Source organism: Pan troglodytes, chromosome 11 (assembly GCF_028858775.2).
Source record: "Pan troglodytes isolate AG18354 chromosome 11, NHGRI_mPanTro3-v2.0_pri, whole genome shotgun sequence".
Classification (NCBI taxonomy): domain Eukaryota; kingdom Metazoa; phylum Chordata; class Mammalia; order Primates; family Hominidae; genus Pan; species Pan troglodytes.
This window is the reverse complement of record NC_072409.2, coordinates 13,947,301-13,974,891: the sequence shown is the minus strand read 5'-3', so window position 1 is coordinate 13,974,891 and position 27,591 is coordinate 13,947,301. Positions and strand designations below refer to the sequence as shown.

Sequence of the window (27,591 nt, the reverse complement as noted above, 5' to 3'; positions counted from 1 at the left end):
GAGCTGGCATGGCCAGCATGCAACAGGCAGAGAGGCTACAGCATCCCCCGGGCCTCCCAGTGCCTCAGGGTCCCAGGGATGAGGTGGGTCCCAAACCCCAACAGTGCCTGGTGTCCCCCCACCCGGCCCCGCCACCCACCTGCCTCCTCAGAGTTTTGAAGCAAAGAGGGTCTGCGTGCCACCTCCATCCAAGTCAGAGCGCTGCCCCAACCTAGACCACCCGGAATCCACCCGGGCCGTTCTGCTTTGACCCCAGAACGGTACACAGGCAAAGGTAGCTGGAAACTAATTGCGAAATTTATTCCAGGGCTGCAGGGGCTGGGGTGATCCTTAAGGGCACTTCTCGTTTCAGGGCTGTGGGTCTCCGGCCTTGCCAGGGGCACACGTTTCAGGGGGCGGGGGGGGGGGGTACTGAGACAGGGTGGCGGGAGGCAGGAGGCAGGAGGCAGGGGTGCCCAGTCTCCTCCAACTGGGCAGGCTCAGCACAAGCTGCAACAGTAACATGAAAGCGGGACGGACAGCAGGCACCCAGCCGGGGACAGGAGACAGCCGAGGCCTCTCCCTGGTGCTTCGTCCTGCAGAGTGTCCTTCATGACCTAGGACAGGGGGCCAGGGAGCTGAGGGCCAGCTTCATGGGTTTGCAGCAAGGGACCCAACGGGTTGGAGCCACAGAGACGGGATCAACAGCGCTATCCCTGATCTACAGGCCCGTGCCCCCTCCCAAGTTCACTTGCATTCCCACCCACAGAGACCTGAAGCCCCCAACAGGGCATCCTGCTGTTCACCTAGTGGGTGGAGGGCGGGCAACAGAGCTTCTCTGAATTGGGGCTGGGGCTCAGAAGTAATGACCCAGCACCACCCTAAGGGTACTTGGTAGGCGAGTGTCCGGGGAGAAACCATCAGCTGTACTTAGTGGCGATCCCCAAGCCCCAGCTTCAGTCCTCAAATCTGTCCCCTTCCCTCCATCACACACACATTTCAAGGAGTGTCTAGAAGCTTAAAAACAAAAGGGGGGAGAAAAACCTCTTGACTACAACCTTGCAGATAAATACCAGCCTGGGAGGGCCACCTCTGGATGGGGCTAGGATGTCGATTGTACCAAACGTTCTCCTTGGGTGGGAGAGGGAATCAGTGATGCCTGGAGCAAAGCTTTTTCCCGATGATGTATCAATGCCCCCTCTTGCAGAGGTCAGGTGGGGTAGAAGGGCTAGGGAGAAGGTCTTTTTGTCCTAACCAGTCTCCTAGTGTCCTCTAGGGCCCAATAGCCCCTCTCAATTTAGCAAACTCGGTTATCCTTAGTTTACAAAACAGAGGATCTCCCTCCTGGTCTCTATGGGGGGAACACTGGAGACCCTCTCTCCTCCCCGAGTTGATACCTGCTCAACTTCTCCCTGTCTGTTTCCAGGAGAGGAGGAAGGGATGACCTCTGATCCAAGGGACGTCGAGGCCCACCAGGGAATCCCGAACCTCCTCCCCGGACCTGCAGGCTTCAGACTCCAGGAGAGAGAGCTGGGAGCAGGGCGGGGGCGGGGCGGGTGGTTAACAGCCACCTCCTTGGGGCACTCCAAGCAGCAGGCAAGTGCCAGTGGCCACTCCACCTCCGCCAGGCCCTGCCCAGCCTCACCCACCTTCCCAAACACACAGTGTCAGAACTCAGGGGCAGCGGCCTCTGGGACGGGGCTGGGGCTCCTCGGTGGGCATCAGAAAATGAACCATGCGGAGCCAGCTGTGTGGCTGCGGCCCCGCCCCGGCCCCGCCCCCAGTCCCGCCCCCAGTCCCGGCCCCGCCCCCGGCCCAGGCTCAAGTCTGCTTGGCTTGCAGCATTTCAATGAGCAGGTTGTTGCGGGGCATCTCGTTGCCCAGGTGCTTGTGGTACAGGTACTCCTTGGCCTGCATGCTCAGGGCCCGCACCTCCACCAGGCACAGCAGCAGCTGCTGGAATTTGTCCCCGCAGTGCGGGTAGTGGCACAGGGTGTAGTCAAGCAGGGCGGCGTTGGCCTTCTCCTGAGCGTCTTTCACCAGGATGTGGTTATTCAGGAACTTCAAATCTGCAAAGGGAGGTTCTCGGTCACCATCGCGTCACCATCCATGCCCATCAGGGCTGGGCCAACACTGTCACCAGCATCACCAATACCACCTTCCCTATGACCATCAAAGACATGGGCATTGCTGCCATCAACCATGCAACATGGTCTCCCCGTTGGCACCGTGTCGCCATCACCATTGTTGTCACCCTGGTTGACAAACACCACCATCGTCACCAATACCCACATGCCTGTGTTTTTCATGAACGTGGCCACCGCCACCATCAACCACCCAACCACAGTCACCTGTCACCATCATCACTGCCATCATCATCACCACAGTGGTCGCAATGAACAAGAATTATGAAGCCCATCACCAGCCTCCCTCGGGGAGGATCCCTGGGCAGTTATTGAACCTCTCGGTCCCCCATCTGTAAAATGGGCGTGACGACAGTACCAACTTCACAGCCTTGTCCTGAGAATTTAGGGAGACGCTGTGTGGAAAGTGCTCTGAAGAACAGTGTCTGGCACGTGAGAAGCTCGGTGGGTTGGGTTAGCTGGCACCACAATAATGCCATCACAATGGGAGCTGCTCTCACCGCCGTCATGGCCAACCATTGCTGCCATAACCAACACCATCCCCCTGGCACGATCAAAGCCATCTTGTCTCCATCATCACTGATGCCTCATCTCCATGACCGTTGCCATCCGCATCCCCACTCTGCCACCATCACCGCTGTCACCCCATCAGCACCACGCCCACAGAGGCGCACTGTGGGTGGGAGTATCCCATCTCATGCTGCAACGCAGGAGGACTGGTGGCCCCATTCTAGAGGACAGCTGGCATGTGCTTTTAGTCTCCCCTGTGACCAACAGACAGGCTCCAGTACCCCCAGGAAGGACTCTCATGGGGCCATGGGGGAACATGCACATTCACTGCAGGAGTGCAGGTGCGCTGACATCCTGGCTAACCTATCGCAAGCTGAAAATATCATAAGTCAGAAGGCATTTACTATGCCTGACCTGCTGCACATCACAGCCTGGCCTACCTTAAATGTGCTCAGACCACATTACCCTACAGTTGGCAAAATCACCTGACGCAAGCCTATTTTACAATAAAGCGTTGAACATCTCATGGGGTTTACTGAACACCATGCTGAAAACGCAAAACAGAAGGGTTACATGGGTACTCCAGGCATGCTTTCTGTGGAATGCATGTTTTTCAACTTCTACACCACCGTAAAGTCAAAAAATCCTAAGCCAAAGCTCATGAGTCAGGGGCCATCTCTGCTCATGGTGGCAAGGAGGGGGCCTGGATGGCCACGTGGTGACCGCACCCCAAGGAGGTGTGTGCAATAGGCAGAAGTCAGGCAGCCCACACAATGCAGGGCAAAGCCTGGGACTGAGCGGAAAACAAAAATCACAGAAGGGAGGTCAGGATGAGATCGATAAGGCTCAGCCATGTACATAAACTAGAAATGCTTGTTGGCCGGGCGTAGTGGCTCACACCTGTCATCCTAGTAGTTTGGGAGGCCAAGGTAGGTGGGTCACTTGAGGTCAGGAGTTCGAGACCAGCCTGGCCAACATGGTGAAACCCCATCTCTACTAAAAATACAAAAAAAATTACCGAGGCATGGTGGTGCGCACCTGTAATCCCAGCTACTTGGGAGGTTGAGGCTGGTGAATCAGGTGAACCCGGGAGGTGGCAGTTGCTGTGAGCCGAGATTGCACCACTGCATTCCAGCCTGGGCAACAGAGCAAGACTCTGTCTCTAAATAAATAAATAAATACATAAATAAACAAATAAATAAATAAATAAAGCTTGTACACAAAGCAGACGTGCCATGGGAAGACAGGGGCAAACAGGATGACCCGCATTAAACATCAAGGAAGGGTTCCCTTTGGGGAGAGGTGGAGGGGGTTTGGCTCTGCGTGCACCAATGATTGAACAGAGGAGTGCAACTGATGTGTCCGCCACACCCGAGGTGCAGTGAAGAGACAGAAAGTAAAATGTCTTTGGAGTGAGACAGACGTGGATTCGAATCCCAGCCGCTGCTGAGGTGCAATGCTACCTGCCCCACCCTGACTTGACCAGCCTTCCTCCTCCCTGGAGGGGGAGAGCCAGGGTCAGTTTCTTGTCACCCAAGTTCCTGTCACAGCTTGCAGGCCTCTTTCAGCTCCTGGGCAGCATTTCTAGGAGGTGCCCAGCCTGGGGGCACAGGGTCAGCAGGAACCCACAGAATCTGTCCCCAGGCCTCAAATTCTAGCCTGGCCTTGCCTGGGATGGGGTGACCAGTGGCTCAGAAAATGGTCATCCACCCACTTCTCCTCCACCCCATCACCCCCAGCCCTGCAGCTGCGGGGGCGTCCAGAGGCAGCATTTGCAGCCCTGGCCCCCTAATCCCCCTTAACACCCGCTGCACCAGGAGAGCGCCACGCTCCTGGCAACCCTGATCCCTGGCCGCCCCCAGCGCGCCTGCTGAGGCCTGTGTTGTCCAAAGTCGGATTTAGGGAAACCCGAGCTGGGCCCGGGGGTGGACGGCAGGACCTGGCCTCCATCCTCCCAGCCCAGCCCAGGCTCCTCACCCTCCCTTCTGAAGCGCGCCAGGAGCACTTTCTTCCTCACTTCCCCAGGGTCACCACTAACCCTGAAGGCACCTTTATGCCAATTACATGGAAGTTCCCCGTTGTCCAGAGAGATACTGCTATATCCATCCCAACGCCTCCTGGCCCAGGTGCTCTTGTGCAGTGAATGACCTGCCCAACTGTATGGAACAGCCCTACTCCCTAGCCTGGGCTGCCCCAGACATATTCAAAGGTCATGGGAAGTCATGTCACCTAGCTGAGCTCCTGCTGGCCCCATCCCTGTCCCATCTGCCTTCGCTCCCCACCATCCTGGGCTGAGCAAGTCTCCTGACATTCTCTTCTGACAATTCATAATGTGGGTCCGGAGGGGGACAGGGACCAGCTCAAGGCCACACATCAGTAAAGGGTCCTGGAGGAAGCAGCTGGAGTGGGGAGGACCGGCCAGGATACCGCAGTAGGGGCATGGGCGGGAGGGGGCTGGGGAAGACCAGGGCCTCGGCTTTACTGGGATTTACTGTTCTCAGCAGCACTGCGCCAGGGACACCGAAGCGGGGGTGCGGGGGTGGGTGCAGAAGGAGGACAGGTTTCAGGGACGCCCCCACCCCCAGCAGTTCTATGGCTTCCCAGCTCTCAGCAGGTTGGAAACCCCCGACTGCCCCCAGAGGTCAGCCACAGGGCCGGGGGAGGGAAGCACAGTCGCTAACGGAGCCTCAGTGGCTACAGTCCAGAAGCCCAGACCCAGTTTCCCGGGCACCCCCCAGGCACCTTGCACCCAGCTCGGTTCATCTCAGCAGACATCCAGACAGGCAGGGCAGTGCATCCCCAGGGCTCAGGGAACCAGGGCCCCCTCAAGACACACAAGGTGCCAGAGCCTGGATTCAAACCCAAGTCTCTCTGACACCAAAGCCCAAGTCTCCCATGATAGGCAAGCAGGACTGGGGCCCCCTGCCCAGGAGCTGGGTCAAGCTGGGATGCATGTTCCTGTGGGATTGGACATAACTTTATGTCCCATGCCATCCATGAGTTCTGTCCGAGATCCCCCACCCCTGGGGTCCTAGGTTTCCCCCAGAGAGGCTACTCTGGACTCTAGACTTGACTTCCTCCTCATCTGGAGACCTTGTACAAGTCACTCCCCTTCCCCAAGCCTCCCTGAACCCCCAGTCTCTAAAGAGATCATTGTGAAGATTCCAGCGGATAACACATGTGACGGTGCCAGCAACCCACAGAACACCACACCGTTCTTCCAGCAGACACGGGAGCGGGGTCAAACAAACCTGGAGACGCCCCCTTCATGTGTCAGGGGTTCAGATCCCGGCTTTACAACCAGCTGGGTGACCTTGGGCAAGTCACTTCCCCTCTCTGAGCTGCAGTTTCCTGTCATCTGCACAACAGGGGAAAATTCATCTCTGCCTCACAGGGTGGCAAGGAGCTGGCTCTCATCTGCATGCCCAGCTCTGGGCCCTGGGCGCCCGAAGGTTGGAGACTGGCATGTTGGAGAGGAGCCTGCGCCCCCCAAGCCCGCTCAGCTCCCGGCACTCGCGGAGGTGGAGGTGGGAGGGAGCTGGGAGATGGAGCCCCCACCTCGGAGAGCAGCCCGCTAGCTCTGCAGAGCTGGGGGCCCCCAGGTTCTCAGAAAAGCCCCCTTTTCATGGTTTAATTGAATATTTGAATAATCCTTTCATTCCAGCGAGGCATAAAGAATGTTGTCCCAATAGCGGTAACTCAGGCAGGCGCCCCCGCGCACAATGGCCCCTCGAGTGGGGCTGCTATTCAGGCCGCCTTTTGTTGGCGCGGAGCAGTGGGTAAATTGCAAACGCTTAAGGGAATGCTGCTGCCGCCGCCTCAATGGAAGTCAGGAAATCGAATGTTAGGTCAATCCATTAAGCTTCGATTAAGTCCTCGGCAGAACAATGCCAGCCGGGCCCATCTTCATAAATACCGTGATTGCCAGGAGAGAGGCACTAATTTTAATTAAACCTCCTTACCTGCCTCCGCGCCCTCCCGAGACGGCTATTTAGACACCAAATGGCACCCTTATGCGGAGGCAGGCGCGAAGGAGGCGCTGAGTGAGCCGCAGGGCGGTGGGGCAGGTGGGGGAGCACAAGCACTCGCGGCCAGGCTGTCCGGCCCAGGGCGGAGCCGCCCCCGAGGGGGACGCCCTGCGCGCCAGCTGGAGGTCTGCTGGCAAGTGGCGGTCCCTCTCCGGGTCCCAGTTTCCCTGGAGCCCCAGCTCTGGTGGTCTGGGTGGGATCAGGAGAGGAGACCTCTGCTCCAGACCCTGGAGTCTGCTCCAGCCCAGCCCCAGGTCTGGCCTCTGCCAGGGCTCTGGGCTGCCTGCCTGCCATCCTTTTCCCATGCTGCACTTAGAAGGGTCTTGATAAAATGCGAATTTCATCATGTTACTGCCTGCTTAAGGGAAAGTTCAAGGTACCAGGCCCCGGCATTCAAGGCTTTGCACAGCTCAGCTCCTGTCCCCTCGCCAGCCTCCTCCCCACCCCGTCCCCACCCCTACAGCCACACAGAACTTTCAGGATTCCCCAGAACTTTGCGCAAGCTGTTCCTTGAGTCTGGAAAGCTATTAGTGCTGCTTGTTTTTTTTTTCACCCAGAATGCTCCTATTCATACTGCTAGGCCCAGCTCAGAGCCCCCACCCCCCGGAAGCCTTCCCGGATAGCCAGGTGGTGCTGGTTTCTCCCCTCTGACCCAACCCTGATCACACTGAACTGATGGGGTTCCTCTCCCAACCTGGAACTGGCCAGCCAAAGGCCTCTGCAGCCCCCTACATCCCTCTCTCACTGCTTGCCATCAGCTGGGGTCCTGGAATCTCCTCCTGTTCCTCCTCTGGTACCCCCAACCTCACCAGGTTCCTGGCCTGCTGGGCTCAGGGCTCACCCACCCACATCAGCCAGACCCATGTTCCTGTGCCCAAGGATAAAGCACTGTGCCAGACACAATGATACAGATGGAGACTGTGAGCTGCTTCGTTCATTCACTTCATTCTTTCACTTATGCATATGCACATTAACTTAATAATGGTGATTATGATTAAAACAATTCCGACACACACTTCCCAGGGGTCAGCCAAGCACTGGGACACTTTGGGGAATTCTCTTATTTAATCCTTGTAACAAGTTAGGGATTACTAGGAGGATCACTCTACAGATGGGGGAAATAGAAGCTCAGAGAGGGGAGTGACTTGCCCAAGGGCACACAGCCAGAAAGAGACCAGAGACCAGATTTAGAATCCACTCCTCATCCCCACCTAGTTCCCTTTCCTAAGCGCTCTGCCACCTTGCTTCTGTCACACACACAGCAGGAGTGCGCACGCACGCACCCTTCTCCCCTCAACTCAGCCTGTTCCAGCCCAGCACTGGAGCCTCTCCCACCTCTCAGGCCTCAGCTGCTGCATCTGGAAAAAAAGGCTGATGACCAGCATGACATGAGGGTGGGGCATTTCCAGTTTTGAGCACGCCCACACCTGGACCCAAGAGAAGAGGGCTCAGCTCTGCCATCTTCCTTAAGTCCCAGAGAAGGAGAAGTCCTGGATTCACCCCCGGCAGCCGCCAGAGCTATGCACAGGGCTTTGGTGGGAAGAGGGGCTGGGGGCCAAGACAATGTCCCTGCCCTTCAGGGGACACCCAAGGACAGACAGAGCCCTGGCAAAGGAGCCTGCTGGCTGATAGCCCACCCTCCACCCACCCCTCCTTAAGGCCCTCCCAGTGGCCTTGTGATGGCAGCCAGGTCAAGAACTCTCACCTTACAAACCACCCGGACTCCTGCGGACACACACTCCAATTCTAGGTGCCTCCAAGCACCACCCTTCCCCACAAATTCCTCATGTTCCCAGATCTCCCGGTCCATCCCCAGTCACACACAAACTCTTCACACAGGCTAACACTTAAGAAACCACAAGCGTATGAAAGTTCATCGTTTGCACATGCCAGCACGCACGCATGCAGAGACAGACGTTCATGTAATTCCTGCAGGCTCCACGCCCCAACCACACAGACCCCCACCACGCACGTCTGTGACTCTATCCTGTGCCAGTCTGCTGAGCCTGGCAGGCTGCGGGGAAGGTGCCGCTGCGGGCAGAGGTAGGAGGGAGCTTCCCCAGCTGCAACCAACTGGGCCTGGGTCCCTGAGGCTCCTGTAAGGATTTCAGGCCACAGCTCCTAACTGGCTGCCCAAGATTCTACCCGCCCCCCACCCCAATGGCTGTCCCCTGCTGACCCCTGCAGAGCCCCGGCTGGTGTCCTGAGAGGTGGCTTAAGGTGGCCTTGCAGATAAGCCCTCCAGTTACCAGCCTGTTCTGCCAGAATCAGGAGACCCAGCCCACTGCACCCAGCCACATGGCATGGAGGATGTCACCAATCCCACCCAAGCACTGGGCTTCCCGCTTTTCGTTAATCCCTTCTGTCTCTGCAACACTCCCCACTCCCCACTCCTCCCTCTCTCTGGCAGGCACGCCCCTCCCAGACTGTGACTATAATGCCAGCCACCAAGACAATACCTTAATCCTGCCCCCTCTCCAGGTGATGAAGCACTCACTCATCTCTATTCCATCCCACCTGCATCACTGCAAAATAATTCATTCCCCCAGAAAACTCCTACTCATCCTCCAAAACCCTGCTCAGATGCCCCTCTTTCAGGAAGCCTTCCAGAAAGAGCTCTGCTCCCCACCCAGGGTTCCCTAAGCCACACCCATCTCTCTGTCTCAGCCCTAACCACCCAGGCTGTAGGTCTTTTCACGATTGGCAAGGGACAGCTATGTCCTCAGCATCTCTGGGCATGGGGAGGGCATTTGTGATGGCTTTCCAGGGAGTGAGGGTGCAGACTGGAGTGGCCCAGGCAGGGTTGGGGTCAGGAGGGCAACGGGAGGGAGACCCCCCAGGTGCTTGGGGAGTGAGGTGGGTGGCCGGGCTGGGCTGGGCCAGACCTGCTCTCTGCCTCTCCTCTGCTTTCTTTTCCTCCTTAGCACTGGTCACAACCTTCCTGGCTATGCCTGCCTAATCGTGTTAGGAACCTACGTCTTACTAATCATATTATGCTCATGATCTGTCTCCCCTAGAGAAGGTCAGTACCACAAGGGCTGGGCTTGGGGGGTTTTTGCTCACAGCGGTATTCCCAGTGCCTTCTCCAGTGCAATTTCTCGGTGCCTGTTTGTAGAGTCAATGAATGGATGCATGTGTGCATGAGCAAAGGGGTCCAGGCCCCCAGGAGGTACAGTCAAAATTGGGGCCCCCTAGATCCAGGGATTAGAGAAAACAGGGACCCCAGGATGGGAGCCTGGAATAAAAATCCTAAAGTCACATGGGCCACCAGAGGGGGAGCAGCCCCCATTTAAGAGGCAGGCCCTGGCCGGGGGCCCTCAGACCTTTGTTCACTGAATGAGTAAGGGAGGGGTCCTTTCTCCCCGAGGCTCCTTCGTGGCCACTCTGGCCACAGCAGGGCTACCTCTCCAGCCTCACCCACCCTCCCACCCACCCGCCTCTGGCTGTCTCCACCTCTCTGTCACTGGAGCTGCACTCACCTAGGCTGAAGAGGATGATGAACTTGAGGCAGACAAACTCCTGCCGGTCCAGCTGCAGCGCAAGCAGCTGCAGCACCAGCTCCTGCGCCCGCAACACCAGGCTGTGCAGCAGCGAGCCCGCCTGAGCGGCCACTGTGGTCAGCTCCACCTGGGGGCAGAGGGCACGGGGCGGGGGACAGTCAGAGGACGTGGGTCCGGGCAGGTGGCTCTCTGATGGGGGATGCAGGGCTGAGGGCATGGATTGGAGGTGCAGGTCAGATGGGCTGGGGTCAGGAGGGCCCAGCCTTGGTGCCGAGCCAGGCACGGGTGACATCTGCACAGCCCCGGGGACGCTGCTGGGCCTACCCTTCCGAGCTCTCCTCAACCCGCCAAGCCCGGAGCTGAGGCACCCACGTTCTGCCCGCGTCCACCCCTGCTTCACACACAAACCCCAGCACCAGGCCCAGCAGCACCAGCAGCTCAGGGGGCCCCTCTACATGCTGGGAGGGGAGGGGTCGGGGAGGGCAGGCCTGTGTGGGGATACACAGACACATCCACATGGCTTCCCAGAGCCCCCATGTTCACACCTACACGCTGGGTCACAGCTCAGCTCAGAGTCACACACACACACACACACGAACACAGTCATGGGGTCGCCCACTCCATGAAGTGAAGGCACACACATGTGTACACGGCCACACCCGCCCTTGTACGCTCACACTCACGGCAACACATACACCCATGTATGTGATCACATTTACCGGTTGATGGGAAGACAGTGACACCCACACACTGATGTGTGTGGAGATTTTGCACAATAAAACACAGGCAGACACACACACACACACACACACACAAACAGGCATTCCCATGGCCACAGAGACTCAGCCGGCCTGCCGACACCCACACTTCATGCAGACTGCAGGCACCTGTGCTCACAGGGAGCCCCAAAGACACCCCCCTGGGACCAGTGCTGCCCGTCCCGTCCTCCTGCCCCGATGGCCTGTGACACCGAGGCGAGAGCTGGAGATGAGCAGCGGGGGCCTGGGGGGGCTGGAGCTGGGAGCAGAGTCTGTCTTCCCCACCCCACAGCACCCACCGACCCCACGGCCCCTCCTGTGTCCCCACTTGAGAGTGGCGCTCCTGCCAGCAGGCTGGACCCCGGCCATCAACCCCCTTCTCTGCCTCCCTCCCTCCCTCTCTTTCCCTATAGCCCATCTCTCCAGGTGAGTCCTCCTCCGTGGCTGTGCCCCCGTGTCCCCACCCTGGCCCCCCACCTCCCATCCTGACCCCTCCGCCTGCCTCCTCAGATACCACCTGGCCATGTCCCTCCTCCTCCTAAAGCTCTCCCTGGACCCCTGCTGCATCTGGACTTTCTACTCCCCAGATCCTCATTCCCTGCTCTAAGGGGACCCAAATTCCAACTCTGAGCTCTCTGGAGCCCTTTGCCCATTCATTCATTCATTCATTCATTCGAGATTTAGGGCCTGCAAGGTTTTGCCCGCTAACCCAGCGCTAGCAACCCTCCAGCCTCCCTCATCTCTCACCTCATGCCACCCCCACACCGGCACCAGCAGGGCCCAGGGGCTCCACACTTCCACCCTCTCTGAGCCTGCGGTAGAGGTGGGGACTGCCCCCGTCATCCCTCATTCCCCAGCCAACTCCAGTGTGTTATTTCCAGACCCAGGGCCACCATCACCTCCTCCTCCATGAGCCTCTCCTCACCATGCCCACACCCCCTGAGCTGCTCCCCAAGAGCAGGGCTCCCAGGGGCCGGCGCCTCTCAAGCCTGGGCCAGGGCTGCTCATAGAGGGTTTGGGCCAGTGGGTGTTCCATGAACGTGGGGAAAGGGCTGATAATTAGGGTGCCCAGAGCCAGCCCCGAGAGGCCTGGGTCCTCCTCTCCGGGGCCCTGAATCCTGGAAGTGCACAGCGGGGCCAGGGCGGGGCCCAGGGGCGGGGCCGAGGGACTGGTCACCTCCTGCCCGGTGACCAGCAGGATGCTGCCCTCCTTGCCGTGCTGGACCTGGCGGTAGATGTGGTCGAACACCAGCAGCTCGCTCCAGCAGTTCTGCAGCAGCGTCATCTGGTCGGCCACCTGGAAGGAAGAGGCACGCGGGGGGCCGGGCTCCAGCCAGGGTCCGGGGACCTTCCTCTCACCCCTTCTCCTCCCACTGAGACCCAACTAGGCGTGCGGCCTGGGCAAGCTAACCTCTCTGTGCCCATCTACCCAGATGTCTACGCTATCAAAGTGCAACAGAGGTCTGGCCAGTTAACAAAGGGGTGTTTGGGGGTTGAATGGGCCAGGCTTCAGGCCCCACCTCTGTCTTTTGTATGACTTTACGTAAGTCCTGGTAACCTTTCTGTGCCTCAGTTTTCTCATCTGTAAAGTGGGCAAAGTACTGAGCAGATAGTCCACTGCATGTTAGGTATGCCATACATGTTAGTGACTAATGTCCATGCAGGTGCTCTGCAAAGGACTCCTACAAATGCCTGGCAAGGTTATTATTAATTTTAACCTTGTCCACATTTAAAAGCCTGTGGTCAGTCACACCTCTGGCAGCCCCAACTGCTCAAACAGGAGCCATGAGGGAGAAACCAAGGGCTTCCCCCCAGGCCTACGCAGAGCTCTCAGCCTCAGGAGGAGGAGGGAGGTCCCACCTGGCCTGAGGTCAGGCCCAGGGCATGAGCAGGGGGCGGCAATGGCCTGGCACATGAAGCAGAAACGAACAGCAACGAGGGGCTGATTCCAAATGCCCAGGCTGCGGCCAGAGACACTCGGTGCAGGGGCAGGGTCAGCCCCTGTTTGGAGTGTCCTTTGACTCTGCAGGACTCAGAAGCAGAGCCAGGGATCCCCTGGCCCCAATCCCTATTTTTCAGCTGAGGAATCTGCCACCCAGAAAGGGCAAGAGACTCTCCCGGGATCACACAGAGGCAGGGCCAGGCCAGGGCCACGGCTGGCATTCCCGGTCCACCATCTCCACTGTGACAAAACGAGCACTTCTGGGTATTCGGAAGCACACTGGGCACTGCAGATGGGCCTGGGCAGACACAGCCCCATCCCTCTAGGCCCGTGCCACTCACCAGCTGGCCACCATCGACCCAAAAGACACTTCTGGCGCACCTTCCTGGGCCGTGCCCTATGGCAAATGCAAACCATGACAGCTGACAGTCATTCCACTGCAGCCCTACAGCCCTGCGAGTTTCGTATAGTCGCCACCCGCATGATAGAGAGAAGAAACTGAACAGAGAGGCCACACAGCTCTGTCTAGTTCCAGATTTGCGCTCTTAACCACTAGGTGTGGAAGAGGACCTCTCACTCACCCTCCTTGCCATCCAGGAGTTCCTGGTCTCTCACAGGCTCCTTGCCTCCTCTACAGATCCTCTACCTGATCCCACTCCTTCCTCGAGGCCCTCTCCACCCTCTGGATGCAGAATCTGCAACATCTCATGGCATCAGTTAAATGCCTCTGTCTTCACCAATACCTGTGAGGTCTGGGGAGGCAGAACTGGTGTTCAGCTCTTCTCTGGGCCCCAGAGCAGTGGTCAGAGGGGCTGATGACTGGCAAGGTGCTCCGCAAGACAAGCACAGAGAGCAGAGGGACCACTGCCCACCTGGGGCCAGAGACACAGAGAGGCCACTCCCCACCTGGGGCCAGAGACTCAGAGGGGCCACTCACCACCTGGGGCCAGAGACTCAGAGAGACCACTCCCCACTGGGGGCCAGGGGCTCAGAAGGGCCACTCCACATCTGGGGCCAGAGGCACACAGAGACCACTCTCTACCTGGGACCAGAGGCTCAGAGGGACTGCTCCCCACCTAAGGGCAGCCCCCAGTCGGAGGGGAACTGGGCCAAGCCTAATGAACAGCTCTGTCTCGTAGGAGATAGAAGCACCCCGCTCTCTGTTCCCCTTCTCTCCTGGGGCGTCCCTGGGGCCTGTGTCCTCAGGCAGACAGAAGGGGAGAAAAGGAGAGGGAGAAGTCAGGAACTGCACACAGACAGACCTCCGGGCCCACGTGGTGGAAAAGAGGGAGGTCTGTGTCCATTCCCTCCATCCACACCTCACCTCTGGGTCCAGAGCTCCCTCCAGCTCCCAGCAAAGCTTTCTTCCCAGAGCCCCTACCATCAGCCGTGTGCCCCCAGGCTCAGCCCTGACTGGGAGGGTCCCGGAGAGACTGAGGCCTGGGCAGGGGCTGACTCGGCCATCTCTCCGTATCTCTCCTCGGAAGTGCCAGCCCCCATGGAGCCACGGTTTCCAGGAGGGAGCCAAGGCTCAGAGGGCACCTATCACCAGGCACGGCGCCCAGTGTGGCACAGGACACCTCACCCCTGCCCTGCCGACATTCTGCCCACATTACAGATAAGGAAACAGAGGCTTGCCGGAGGTAACACTCGGGCTTCAGGCAGCTGGGCTCTGCCCAGAGGTTCCTACCGGCCAGACTTCTGGGGACCTGAGAACCTCCTGAGACCTGGGAAGGAGGGGCCTGCCCAGGGGTCACACTGGCAGCAAGAAAAACTCAGGCCCACCATAGACACCCAGGTGGTGGTGCAGGGCCAGGCTTGTCCCCCCGCCCCTCGCAGGCCCACAGGAGCAGACACGCTTGCGCCCAGAACGAAGACACAAGGGGGTGGGGAGGTGGCGGAGAAGCGATAAGGGGTAGAATGAGGAGATAAGGCTTCAGGCCAAAAGCAGATGGGTCACGGTGACCCGGCTGGCCCAGCCCTGGGAGCAGGCTCTGTACCCAGACCTTAGACCCTGGATGGGGCAGCCCTGCCCAATGAGGCTGATAGGGGTGCCAGGGGCACAGAGCCGCAATATGGTCGCTGAGGCTTTGGTGCCCCGTGCCCTGCATTCGAGCCCCCATCCGGCCATGCATCCTCCACCCTAATTTCCTGTTCTGTGAAGCAGGAAATGTAATTTCTCTCTTTTTTGGTTAAAACGTAAGAACACACATTGGGATGTATGGGAATCGGTGGACCTGCTGTTGGTTCTTACGTGGATGCTGCCCGGCCGGGATCCCACCTGCCCCTTGGCCAAGCAGGTCTTGTACTCACTGCTTTCCTTGGGTGGACAGATGGATGCATAAAGACACCAAACTCCAAAACACTCCCCACACAGATGAGAATGCGCACACACACACACACACACACACAACCTCTTTTTATTTAAAAGAAAACCACAGGGCCATAGCTGCCAGCCCCCCTGCATGAGAAAGCAGGTGGCTAAGAGGTTCCTTTAACCAGAGAGGGTTGGTTTTCACTTTCCGAAGTTTCCTCCCTAAGCTAAAGGCTCCTCTACCCTCAGGCCTCCTTGTCGCCCTGGGAACAATGACATTTGCAGCCCCAGCCCTTGGGTCTCCCACCAGCCTGGCCTGTCTGCTGGGCCCATCAGCCATCCACCCCTCCCGCCGGACCGCCACAAATCTTCCTGGAGCCTTGACGCTCTGCAGGCTGCCTCAGAGACCCGGTATTTATGGGTGCCAAGCTGACCTCCCTCCCAGCAGGGCCCCTCTGGAGCCCCCTGGGGTCCGATCGGTCTGGCTGTGAAGGCCGGTGGGCTGTGTAATTCTCTGGTGGCTGACACACCACGGGCTGGCCACTGCGCTCTGCCGGCAGAGTGGTCAGTGAGATGTCATTTGTCAGCCCAGGACTGACAGTTACTGCCGCTTAAATGAAACCGTCTATCTGGGCAGTTAAATCTGCTGTCAGTGGGGGCCTCGGAGCTGGATGTTGAGGGTGAACGGATGTCAAAATGGGTCACTGGGCACTCCTGGCCCCCGCCGTCCCCCCGGGTCCTCCCTTGCATCCTCCCAGCCTGTCCTTCGCAGTAAGTGACGAGAGGCTGACTGCCTGGGCCCTGGGCACTGCTGCCCACCAAGCAGCAGGTACAGGTGAGTTTCTTCCACCTCACAGGGAAAAAGTTGCTTTATAAGCGCAGGACAAAGTGACCCTCAGACGGTCCCAGAACAATCGTGTGCTCAGAGGAGCTTGGGTCCAATGTGTCTCTCCCTGCTGCCTCCCCGCCAAGGCCTGCATAAGCCTGCAGGCGTCGATTAAACAGTGTAGCTAAGGGGAAGAGAGGAAGGGTGCTGCGACCCCACTTCCGAAACTGCCCGCGCTCAGTTCTTACCCTGTCCTGACTCACTAACCCTTTACAACAATCCAATGGGGTGGACATTATTTCAACTCCTCCCATTTTCAAGATGAGGAAACTGAGGCCCGGAGGAGTGAAGTCACTTGCCCAAAATCATACAGCATGTAAGTGACAGAGCTGGAACTTGACAACAGGCCTCTCTGATTCTAGTCTTTGATATTCACTTCTGTGCTACTATCGAATCTATCATGCTGGGATTGGTGTGAGGTGGAAAAATGGAGACGGAGGGACCCCCATACCAGCTGGGAAAGAAGATGGGGGAGGAAGACCCCAAGAGGGCATTTGGAGCTCAGCATCGGACACAACTGGGCCCCTGGCACCCCTGAGAGCTCAGCTGAGACTCCAGGACTCCTCCCGAGCAGCAAGATGTCATCAGCATCAGAGGGCTGAGTGGGCCTCTGCTCAGAGCCCAAGCTCTGTCAGGGGAGCCCCTCCCTGACCCGGAACCTGGAGCCCCAGCCAGCCCCGCAGCCATCCATCACCCACTGCCCAAGGACCCACTCCTGGTCCAGGCTCTGCTCTGGCCCTGCCAACCTCTCCAGCCCTGCTTCACAGGCCCATTGGAACTCCCGGAACACGATGCCTCTTCACATTTCGGGACCTTCGCCTCTGCTGTGCCCACTGCCTGGAATTCCCTGAACCTTCTCTACTTTCTAGAAAGGCACAGAACTGTTCTCCGACTTCCTTAGTTAGAGCTGTTTGCTCTCCCCCCAGGGTCCCCTCTGCCCCTTCCGTGGCTCTCAGAGCCCTGGGCACCTCGCACTGGCATTATCTAAGTACATGTCTGACTTCTCCTCCAGGCTGGCAGCTTCCTGGGTCCAGATGATTTTAATGTCCCCAGTGTCCAGCCCAAGGGCTGCTCCACTCTCAGAGCCAGAGAGCCCCCTCTTCTGTCTGCTAAGATGTGTCCTGTCTGGAGGTGGGGAAATGAATGATCAGCTAGAAGAGATGCCGGAGTCACCCACACCCCTCCCACTTTTCTGTCTCCTCACCTCTGGACTTTACAAAGAGACACCAGCCCAGGGTCCACTGGACCAGTGGAAAAGAACTTCCACATGGCTCACGAGAGGCACTCTAAGGGCTGGGCTGGTACTTATCTGCAAGGCCCCTTTAGAGAAGCTGGTGACCACTGCTCATAATCCCGGGCTCAATTCAAAGACTTTGAGAAGGGGAAGCAGGAAGGTTTGGACCACGGAGAAGCCAGAAGCAGGAAAAAACACTCAGCAAAGCTGGGACAAAAGCCCTTCCCATCCTGCGTGAAAATCCCCGGGAGACTAGGAAGGCAGCCAGAGGAAGTGCCCTGCCCCTCAATCCAGGGTTCTGGAAGGCCGGGAATGCCTTGCTCCTCCTCCCCTCTGCACAGGGGGTGCATGGGAAGTCTGGAGGGAAGCTAGCAACCAACCCAAGGTGCTTGGGGTCCTCATCCCCAACAGGGCCTCCAGCCATGAGCAGAAGGCAGGTGGGAGTATTCAAGACCCTGCCTTTTGCCTCATCCATTAGGTCGGACCAGAGAGGCGGGCAGTGTTGAGAAGAGGCTGGGGTGAGAAACCCACCCCATGACAGACACATGGTACATCCCCAGGCCTCAGCCATGACAGGCGCTCCACGGTGGAAGCAGTAGCCACCACCATCAATCCTCGACTCCCAGATGGCCCAGGCCCCAGTCCCGCGATGCCCCTAGGGCTCGGAGCACCCACCCCCACCTACCAGCCAGGGCAGGCAGTGCCCCCAGCCCATCCGGCCTCATGCCCCTGGAGGAAGCCCAGGCCCGAGTGGCGTCAGCACTGACAATGCTGCTCAAGGCTGCAGTGGCCCCAGCAGCGGAGCCAACGGGCCCTGCTGTTTACACCCAGCCCCAGAACAGCCAGTGGGGCAGCCTGGGAAAGCTAAACACCAATAGCCCTGGGTGAAAGAATGCCTGAACCCAGGCCAGGGAGGGGCAGGCCTTGGTCAGCTGGAGGGGCCTCTAGGGAGGCTCAGAGAGCCAGGGCACTGAAGGGGGCAGTTCTGGGGCCTCAGGCTCTTCAAGCCACTAGGTGGGAAGACTGGGAAGTTCTTTCCTATGTCTAGCCTCAGTTTCTCCTGCTGCTTTCCTGATTACTGTAGCATCAGGTACCTCGACCCAGGGGGAAAGAAGGCCATGCCATAGAGGAAGGCTGCCTCGCCAGGGAAGATCAGTGGCAGACCCTGGAATCCCCCACCCACCTACCTATCTAGCTTCCTGAACACCCACACACATGCACATGACCATCCAGCATACGCAAGATTTGCAGAGGCAGGAGGATCTTTCACCTTAGCTGGGAAGGAGAATGGCCCACAAATGCCCCAAACTCTAAAACACTAAGAGCCCCCATCTGTGTGTGACACTGCCAATCCTTGCCAGCCTCCCTGAATGGGAGGACAGGATGGGCCGGACCCCCTTCCCAACACTAGGCTGAAGCCTGGGGAGGCAAGACAGTCTCCCAAGGACTCAGCTAGTCCTTTGAGGGAGCCCAGGGTCTCAGAGAATGAGGGAAATGAGTACTGAGAGAGCCCCAGAATAGGGAACCCCAGAGGCTGAAGGGGTTGCAGAGACACCAAGAAGCAGAGAGACAACATGCAAGGGAGAGACACAGTAGGAAGAGACAGAGGCAGAGATCAAAGCAGCAGTGGCTCCTTGAGCAGAGGCTCAAGGAGGAGAGAAGGAGAGGGAGGGAGCGGGGATCCAGGAGGCTGTGATGAGTGGAAATGCTCCTTAATGTCCCCAGGGTGGCCTCCGGGTCCCCAGGTACTGCCTGAAGCCAGTGGGAAGGATGGCCCTATCCAAAGGACAGTCAGGCTAAGGCTTGGGCAGCCGGGAGGACAATGATGCAGGGCCAGCCGGGTGGAGGAGAGACTCACCTCCAGCTCCTTGAAGACCATGCACCTGCGTGCCCAGTCCACGATGGAGATGAAGGTCTGGTCGGCCATTCTGCACAGGAGGCCGAAGGCCGCCGGCTGGTCGGGGCGGCTTTTGGTGGGCTCCTGCAGGCAGCCCAAGATGCGGGCCCGCACCTGGTCCTCATCTGGCTCCAGCTGCAGCAGCTGCAGGATAAGCTCAGGCACGTTGGGCCCTCCAGAGAAGGGCTCTGGGTAGCCGTACGGCAGCCCAGGCTGTGGGGGGCTGGCATAAGGCTCCGGGTACTCAGACTTGATGGCACGGCCAGGAAAGGCAGGGTAGAGGTAGCCAGCCAGTGGCCCGTGGGCACCGGGCACGGCCATGGGCAGTGCTGGGGCCCCAAAGTCGCCCAGTGGCCCAGCAGGTGGACCAGCAGCCAGGCCCTTGGGCTCAGGCGCATGCAGGCTGGGAGGCAGCACGTAGTCCGGTGCGGGAGGGGGCGGCGGGGGCACCCCCATCGGGGGCCCTGTCTCCAGCTTGAAGCCATTGGCCCGAATCTGTGCCTTCTTCTGCTGTTTCAGGGCCCGGTCCCGCTTGTACATCGGCCCAAACTTGTTCCGGCCACCCCTCATACGGTCAGCACGCACGGCTGTGGGCAGGGGCAGAGGGTCAGACTCACCCTCTCCAAGCCCCCTTCCATGCTGCCCCACCACAGATCCTTTCCAAACAAATCTGACCGCTGTCTCCCCTGCTCAACACCCTTTCATGGCTCCCACTGACCACAGGGGAAGTCAGTCTCCTTTGCCTGGCATTCAAGGCCCTGCTCAGCTTTTCAGGCAATCCCTGCTAAGACCCCTCTCCTTCCACTCCACCTAACTCACCTCCACTCCTCTGTTTGACACATCTCCTTCCACCTCCACCCTGCCTTTCATTTTCCTTCTGACTCAAACTTTTTTTTTTCTCTTGTGCTTGCTGAACACCCAGCCTCAATATCACTACTTCCAGGAAGCACTCCTGGATTCGTGCAAACGGACTCTACTGTCCTTGCCCCAGGTGCCCTGTCCTTGCCCACTCTTATCATGCTGAGTGGATCATGCCATGTGCTCCTGCGGGCTAAGTTCTGGGCTCAGGTGTCCAGCATAAGGCCTGGCAGGGAGATGGTGACCGGAAGGGGACCCTGGTCAGCCTTGTTCACCGCTGGCCCCAGGGTCCAGCTGTTTGTTGACTGACTGCCTGACTGTTGAGCTCCTGCTTCAAAATGACTCAAGTATCCTTCACTGGCTGCGAATGTGAAGCCAAGTTTAGAGCTGGCCAAGGCTCTATGCTGGGGGAGGGGACCTCTCTTGCCGACTAGAAGCTCCTCCACCTGGCGAGGAATGTGTCATCAGCCAGACCCAACAGGTACATCTCTGCAGCTGGAGTGTGCCCCCCGCCCCTGCTCAGACAGGGCCCCACCCTGGGATCTGGGCGAGGGGAAAGAGCAGGAGAGAGGGGGTGGTGCTCAGCAGGGATGATGGCTGGGGGGCTGCCTGGCCAATCTTCCTGCCCCCTGGGGTGGGCAGCGCTGTGCTGCTCGCAGGCTGCACGGGAGTTTCTACTGCCCACAACAGCCAGCTATCTGGCCCCTTGGGACCTGGCACTAGGGACATGGGCTCTGGGGACAGGACAGGATGTCCCCCTCCCATCCAGGAGTCCTTTCTCCAGGTGGCAGGGCATGTGGTCCACCACTCTCAGAGCCACCTGGGGCTTTCTACACTGTTCCAAGACCTTAATCAACCACTGCCTGTTCAGCACACAGTCCAGTGACCGGCCACCTCCAGAAGCTCAAATCTTTCCTGCCAAAACTTACCTCCTCCTCTCTGGGCTGAGAGCTGGGGTTGAGGGTAGGGAGGCAAAGAGGGGCCTGGGTTTCTTGGGGGCAATTCAATTGTCCCCCACTGCCCGGCCCCCTCAGGGCCTGGCTAAGAACATGACGGGAAGGAATCTCACTGGCTGAGCCAATAAACCAGAGAGCCCTTCGGATGGATGGACAGACAAGCAGATGGGCAGCTGAATGTGTGGGGGCTGGGCAGTGGTGGTGGGCAGATCCTAATGGAAAGCGTGATGGGCTTGACAGCTAACCTGCGGCAATGAACGCCTAGGCACCTTCAGCTTGCCTGCACCGATCCCCACACTCACTCACTGGAGGAAGGCGCTGCCGTTAAGCCCATTTTTCTTTTCTTTCTTTCTCTTTCTGCCTTTTCTTTTCTTTCCTTTTTATTTTTATGTACTTATTTTTTGAGACAGGGTTTCCCTCTGGCCCTGGCTGGAGTGGAGTGGTGTGATCATAGCTCACTGCAGCCTCGACTTTCCAGGCTCAAGTGATCCCCCCACCTCAGCCTCCTGAGTAGCTAGGACTACAGGCACATGCCACCACGCCCAGCTACTTTTTTATATTTTATAGAGACAAGGTTTCTCCATGTTGCCCAGGCTGGTCTTAAACTTCTGGGCTCAAGTGATCCTCTTGCCTCAGCCTCCCAAATGCTGGAATTACAGGCATGAGCCGCTCCATCCGGCCAAGCCCATGTATCAGATGGGAAATCTGCGGTTTAGAGAGGTTAAGGATTTTGCCCAATGTCACCCAGCCTGACTGACAGTGCGGGCACTGGGACTTGGCCTCTGCTGGCTGGGGTTGGGTATTTTGGGGGGATGGGGACCTCCTCACAGAGGGAGGAGCTCTGCCGACCCTGTGCTGGGGCCCTGGCAGGGGCTGGGGAAAGAGTCATCTCCATAGGGTTCACTTTTGGATACTTCTCAGCCCAACCCAGGCTGGCCTTGCCAGCGTCCCTTCCCTGCCCGAGGCCCACCCAGCGCCAGCGCCCGGTTCTCTTGTAGCGACTGGGCCCTAATGTCGCACGAGGGGCCTTCGCGAAGGCCAATGGTACTATCCCCTCAGCCCCTCTCCCACCCCCACCCCCTACCCCCTCAGGCTGTGGGGGGTCAGGGGTCGAGGCCCGCGCGGCGCGCACCTTCCAGGCGCATCCCCACCGTCAGGCACTTCTGGAAGCGGCAGAAGGGACAGCGCTTGCGCTGCGTCTTGTCGATCTTGCAGCTCTGGCTCTCGGTGCACGTGTAGTGCTTGTTGTTCTGCACCGTGCGCTTGAAGAAGCCCTGCGGGAGCTGAGAGTCAGCGGGGCCCCGCAGCGCCCGTCTGCCGCACCCCTGCCGCGCGCTCGCCGCTCACCTTGCAGCTCTCACACGTGAGCAGTCCGTAGTGGTAGCCGGACACCTTGTCCCCGCACACGGGGCACAGCTCGTCCAGGTCCTCGTCGTACGAATAGTCCATGCCCGCGGCGTCCGCCTGCGGAGGGACAGCGGGTCAGGGAGGGCCGGCGGAGACCGGCAGCCTGGGGTCCCCGCGGCCGCCGCCCCAGCCGCTGTCGCCGGCCCGTCGCGTAATCCCCTCGCTGTGCCCAGGCGCTGCCGCCGGCACCCACCGAGCGCCCCGCGCAGCGTCCCGGGGTGGGTCCGGTGCAGTCCCCGCGCCCGGCCTTCCCCTGCCAGGCCCCACGCTCCCGCCCCGCCCGGGGGGCTCCTCCCGCGCGGACCCCGTCGCGCCCGATCTGGGGCCCTCGGGTTCGATGCGCTTCGATTGGGATTCGTTTGTCTGAGAACAAAACCCCGATTCTGAGAAAAGGAGATGGGCTCAGCCGCGGGGAAGACGCCAGGGGACCCAGGAGCGCTGGGGCGCCCGGCCCGGGTGTTCTGGGAACCCGACAGAGACGAAGGAGGCAGAGACAGAGTCCGGGGGAGCCAGAGATGGGAAGAAACTCTGGCGAGAGACAACGACCGACGCCGCCGGGCGCAGACACGAGGCCAGTCCGAGAGTGCCAGGGACACAGACACTGAGACGCCCAGCTAGAGAGAACCCGGCGGGGACGAGACACAGGGAGGGATGGAGAGAGACAGGGAGACAGAGAGAGAGAGAGAGAGAGAGAGAGAAACGAGGGGTGGGGGATTGGATCAGAGACTCGGAGAGACAGCGGAGGCCCGAAGAGAAAACCCAAGAGAGACTGACGCAGAGCCAGAGACACAACGATAGACGACAGACAGAGACGCCGAGACGAGAGGAGCCCGGGAGAGACGAGGCCGGGGAGCTACAGAAACACGGAGAGAAAACCTGGAGGCGGAAGCGCCCAGCCCGAGGGTCGGGGACAGGGGACGCGCGGAAACCTGCGGGGCAGGAGCCCAAGCGCCAAGGCGAGGCCCCGCAGGGTCGGACCCAGACGGGGGCCCGGGCCGCAGGAGGCGGAAAACGACGGCGCCGGGACCGAGAGCCCGAAAACGCAGAGCCGCCGGGACCCCCTCCCCGGGGGAGACAAAGCCGCAGCAGCGACGGCAACGGGAGGCGCAGCCCGAGCCGCCGCTGCCACCGGGACGTCGGGCGGGGAGACCTCGGGCGGGGGTCGGCGGGCTCCGGGAAGCCGAGCCCGAGGCGAGGGAGCGACCTCGGGCGGAGAGGCGAAGTCCCGAAGAGGGAAGCGCGAGGAGCCAGGGCCCGGGACGCGAGAGGGGGCGCGACGGCGGCTGCGGTCTGCCCGGCGCCCACCTGGTCGCTCCTGCGAGCAGCGCCCCGCGTCCCGCCCGCGCGGAGCCCGCACCTCTCGGCCGCGCCGCCGCCGCCGGCGAGGAGCCGCACCCGGGCGCAGCGCCGCCCGCCCGCGATGACGGCCGCTCGGGCCGGGGGCGGGGAGGCGGGGGCGCGGGGCTGGCGGCGCGGGGGCCTCGGCTCCCCCCTCCCGCCTCCCCGCCCCCCATCCTGCCTCCCTGTTCCCCCCCGCACCGCCGCCGGGGCCGCTCCGAGGCGCACCTGGGACCCGGGCCCCTCAGCCGCCACCGCGCCCTGCGCCAACCCGCCGCGCCGGGGCCAGGGGCCGGCCCCTCTATATCGGCGCGTGCGGTATCCGGGGGCGGAGGCCCGGTCGTGTCCTCCCCCCCAGCCCGGCCCGCGCCGGCACCCTCTCGGCAGTCCAGCTCGAGTCTTCGCCCTCATCCTCCAGGCCCCCCAGCCGCAGCCCGGCTCCCCGGACCCCGAGCGCGGCCAGAGAGCTGCGGAGCCCGAGTGCCCCGCGATCTGGGCAGGTATAGGGCTGTGGGGGCCTTGGGTCACCCGCCTGCAGTGGGAGGAGGCAGCTCCTGTCTGTGAACCCAGCTGGGTCGTGGCGAATGCCACGCGGGTGGCTGGTCGCACTACAGCGTGGAAGTGGGTAAGGGCGAGTGGCGACCGTGGCCGAGGCTCGGATTCACGGGTGTAAGCCAGATTCTCCCATGGGGCCCGCCACATCTCCTCACTCGAGCCTGTAGCAGCTCTCTCCCCGTCTCGGGTCTTCAGTTGCGGCATCTGTGAAGTGGGTAGACGACCGCTCTTCCTCGCTAAGGGTGGGTTGTGAGGATGAACCCAAGCAGTAGGGGCAAAGCACGCGTGTGGCCTGGCGGAAGCGCTCAGTGGCGCCCCTCTGGGGAGATCTGGGGCGAACCCCTTCTGCTCGCTAGCCTCAGTTCGCTGGGCTGGAAATGGGACTCGTGGAAATCCCATTTTACAAATGTAAATGGGGACCCGAAGCCTCTACGGGCGCAGGAGCTGGGAGAGGAGCCCGGAGGCAGGGCCCCGCTGCTCCCCTCGGAGCTCTCACGGGGGGGTGGGGCGAGGAAGAAAGCGCTGGGCGGTCTTGGGGACAAAGGGGTTCCCGGGCCTGTGGGCCAAGCAGTTGCTCTGGGCTAGGGACCATCCGCGGGGCCACTGTTTTTCAGTTGGAGAAACGGACCCGAAAGGAAGGGGCCTGCTTGCATCCTGCCTCCGCCCCCGCTGGCACCTGGGGTCAGAGAGAGTTTGGGGACCATGAGGCCAAAAAGCTGCTATCTTCAAGCAGGAAAATACCGCAATTTTGCATTGACAGCGGCGCAACCCACCAAAAGGCTCCATCTGGGCTCCCGCCCGCCTGGAGGCCTCGGGCTTCGGTTGGAGCTGGGCCTGGGGCCTGCAAGTTGTGGCCAGAGACCCCCCGCGCAGACCGCACTCAGCTGGCTCACCCACAGAAGGAGCAGAACCCGCAGACTAGCTGTGCAAGCTTGGGCAAGTCACTTCGCCTCTCTGAAACGAGAGCCTCAGTTTCTCTGAGCATAAAGTGGAAAATGTTGGCTTTACAGATGGGGTACTGCGGTTTCCATGCAAGAATCTTGGATGAGGAGGGAAGAAAGAGCCAGAGACCCTGTTAATCGTACCCCCCGCACCCCCAAACCCCTGAGAAACAAGAGCATCTGCCTGAGCTGGAGGTGGGGGTCACTGCCGCCTCTGAACAGCTCCCCACCACAATGGAGCCCTCAGACAGTGACTGCAGGAGCGAAGGGGGTTGGTGGATGATGGGCTGGGGTGCCCCAGTCGGCTGTTCTAAGGTAGAGCTCACCCGAGGTCTCCTGGAAACCTGGAGCTGGACACACAGGCCCCAGCCGCCCGGGTTGGGTGGGGGCTGGGCTCAGGCCCTTCTCCCTCTATCTCCAACCCCCTCTCCCCCAGGGTTTCTACTCTCACCGGCTGGAAGCCCATGGCTCCTCTGCACTCCAGGCTCCAAGGCACCCACCCCCACAGGTTCCAGGTTCCAGCCCACCGCCTGGGGAGTTCCAGCCCCTTATCCACCCACCTAGGGAGGGAAACCTAGACCTGGCCCGGCCGCAGAACCCAGGCTGACAGATGGACGCCGGAGACAGACACACGGATACACAGCAAGACTCAGAGAGAGCCACAGAGACAACACAGAAACTCAGGTGGGGGACAGAGCCCCAAGACAGGCCCAGAGCCCTCCAGACACACTCACAGACCTCTAGGCTCAGACCCACACAGCCTGGTGGATGCCTGGCCAGAGACAGCGGGACACCAGCGGACCTCCATGGGGCTTGTGGTCACAGGCCTGGCTCCTCCCATCGGCAGCCCAGGGAAGAAGAGGGGGTAGCATGGTGGGAGGGTGAGTCTGGGAGACCCCTGGCACCTTCCCTGCCCAGAGCAGGGGGCACCGGTCACTAAGTGGAGCAGGCAGTGGCCGGCCCAGGCTGCAGGGAGGCACTGCAGAAGGAGGCTGGCCATTAGAGGCCTGGGCCAAGGCCCTCACTTACGAAGCGGAAGCAGCGCTCTCACACCGGATGAGGGTGGCGGTGGGCACCAGGGGTCCAGGGGGAGGCTCCGGCAGCCCAGGTGGGACGGTGGCGACTGTGGGTGCGCAGAAACCCCCTCACACCACGGCGGGCGGCAGCCGGACAGCAGGCTGGCCCTGTCCGTCCGTCCTCCTCCTCCTCCCCGCCCTGGTGGGGGGGCCACCGGAGGCCCAATTGGTCTCTGCCCCCACGTGACTCTGCAGGCCTCTCGCCTTCTTTGTTGGTGTTTCTCTTCATTTACGTCTATTTTTTCTTCTTCTCCTAAAAGAAAAAAAATACCCCTATCTATCTGGGGGCTGAGGGTGGGGGCGGAGGCCAAGGCACTGCAGAGGCCTTGGCCAGCTGGCTGTTCCAGGCCCGCTGTGGGAGCCCAGAGGCAGGGACCCCACAGAGGCGGGTAGGCAGCCCCGCTTGTTAGAAACCGGGTGGGAGTGGGGCTTGATTTATGGGCTGCTCCCCCACCCGGCCTGCCGCCTGCTCCTCTCTCCTTGTGAATGGCTACCTCCCTGGGGCCTGGCCTGGCATGGTCTGGCCCAGCCCGGACATTGGAGTAGAGTCAGGACAGGCCAGTGCGGAGGCAAGGCCATGGCGACTTGACTAGGCGGCCTGCTGCTTCCACCTCTTTTTACTCTTCCATCAGGTGGAAGAAGGGGGGCGCCGGAAGGGGAGCAGGTGAGCGGCCTGGACACCTGGTGCGTGCATGCCATGGTGGCCTCTGAATGTCCTCATCTGCTGTGGGCTGCTGATGTTCCCAGTCGATGGCTGGAAAAACTGAGGCTGGGCTGAGACTGCCTCTGAGGCCAAGTGGTGGCTATAGTGGCCCCAGGTTGAACCAAGTATGAAGCTAGTCCAGGATAGGACAGGGTAGCGGGAAGGGGCCTTTATCTAGAAGGCTAGGCCTCCCTAGACAACCTGGGACGTCCCCATCCAATCGCTGGGCCCAGATGGGCTCTGAAATATCCTGGTCCTGTAGGGCCCAGGTTGCAGGGCGTTGTGCCGCTCCCACGGTGACTGGATCTTTTGTGTGTTCCTCTGTTCGTCTCACATTTACTGAGCGCACACTTAGGGGTCAGGCACTGTTCCAGGCACCAGGGATCCCATAGGAAAGAGAAGAAAAGTCTCTGTCCTCAGAGGATTTACCTCCGTGCCTTTCATCTTGGGAGAGCAGGGAGGGGCACAGGGTGACTATGGGGCAGTCGCTGTTGAGAACCACCCCTCCTCCCACATATCCCTTCATTGGAGGAAATAAATAAATCACACCCAACACCTCACTTAT

At 60.2% G+C, this 27,591-nt stretch overlaps 1 protein-coding gene across 6 annotated transcripts; it reads right to left on the bottom strand.

The window, feature by feature from the left end:
* Positions 1-275: 275 nt before the first annotated feature.
* On the bottom strand, positions 276-26,478 carry NR5A1 (nuclear receptor subfamily 5 group A member 1). 6 transcript variants are annotated; one of them, XM_016961633.4, is made up of 7 exons: positions 26,277-26,478; positions 22,354-22,470; positions 22,139-22,280; positions 19,154-19,779; positions 12,097-12,216; positions 10,141-10,288; positions 276-2,048 (listed from the first exon to the last, which is right to left on the bottom strand). In XM_016961633.4, exons 2-7 carry the CDS (start codon positions 22,453-22,455, stop codon positions 1,801-1,803), a joined length of 1,386 nt encoding a protein of 461 aa, XP_016817122.1. In that variant the 5' UTR covers positions 22,456-22,470; positions 26,277-26,478; the 3' UTR covers positions 276-1,800. The 6 variants fall into 6 exon arrangements, with proteins under 6 accessions (XP_016817122.1, XP_016817124.1, XP_016817126.1 ...); XM_016961635.4 differs by lacking the exon at positions 26,277-26,478 and adding an exon at positions 25,986-26,254; XM_016961637.4 differs by lacking the exon at positions 26,277-26,478 and adding an exon at positions 24,462-24,695.
* Between the last annotated feature and the right edge of the window lie 1,113 nt (positions 26,479-27,591).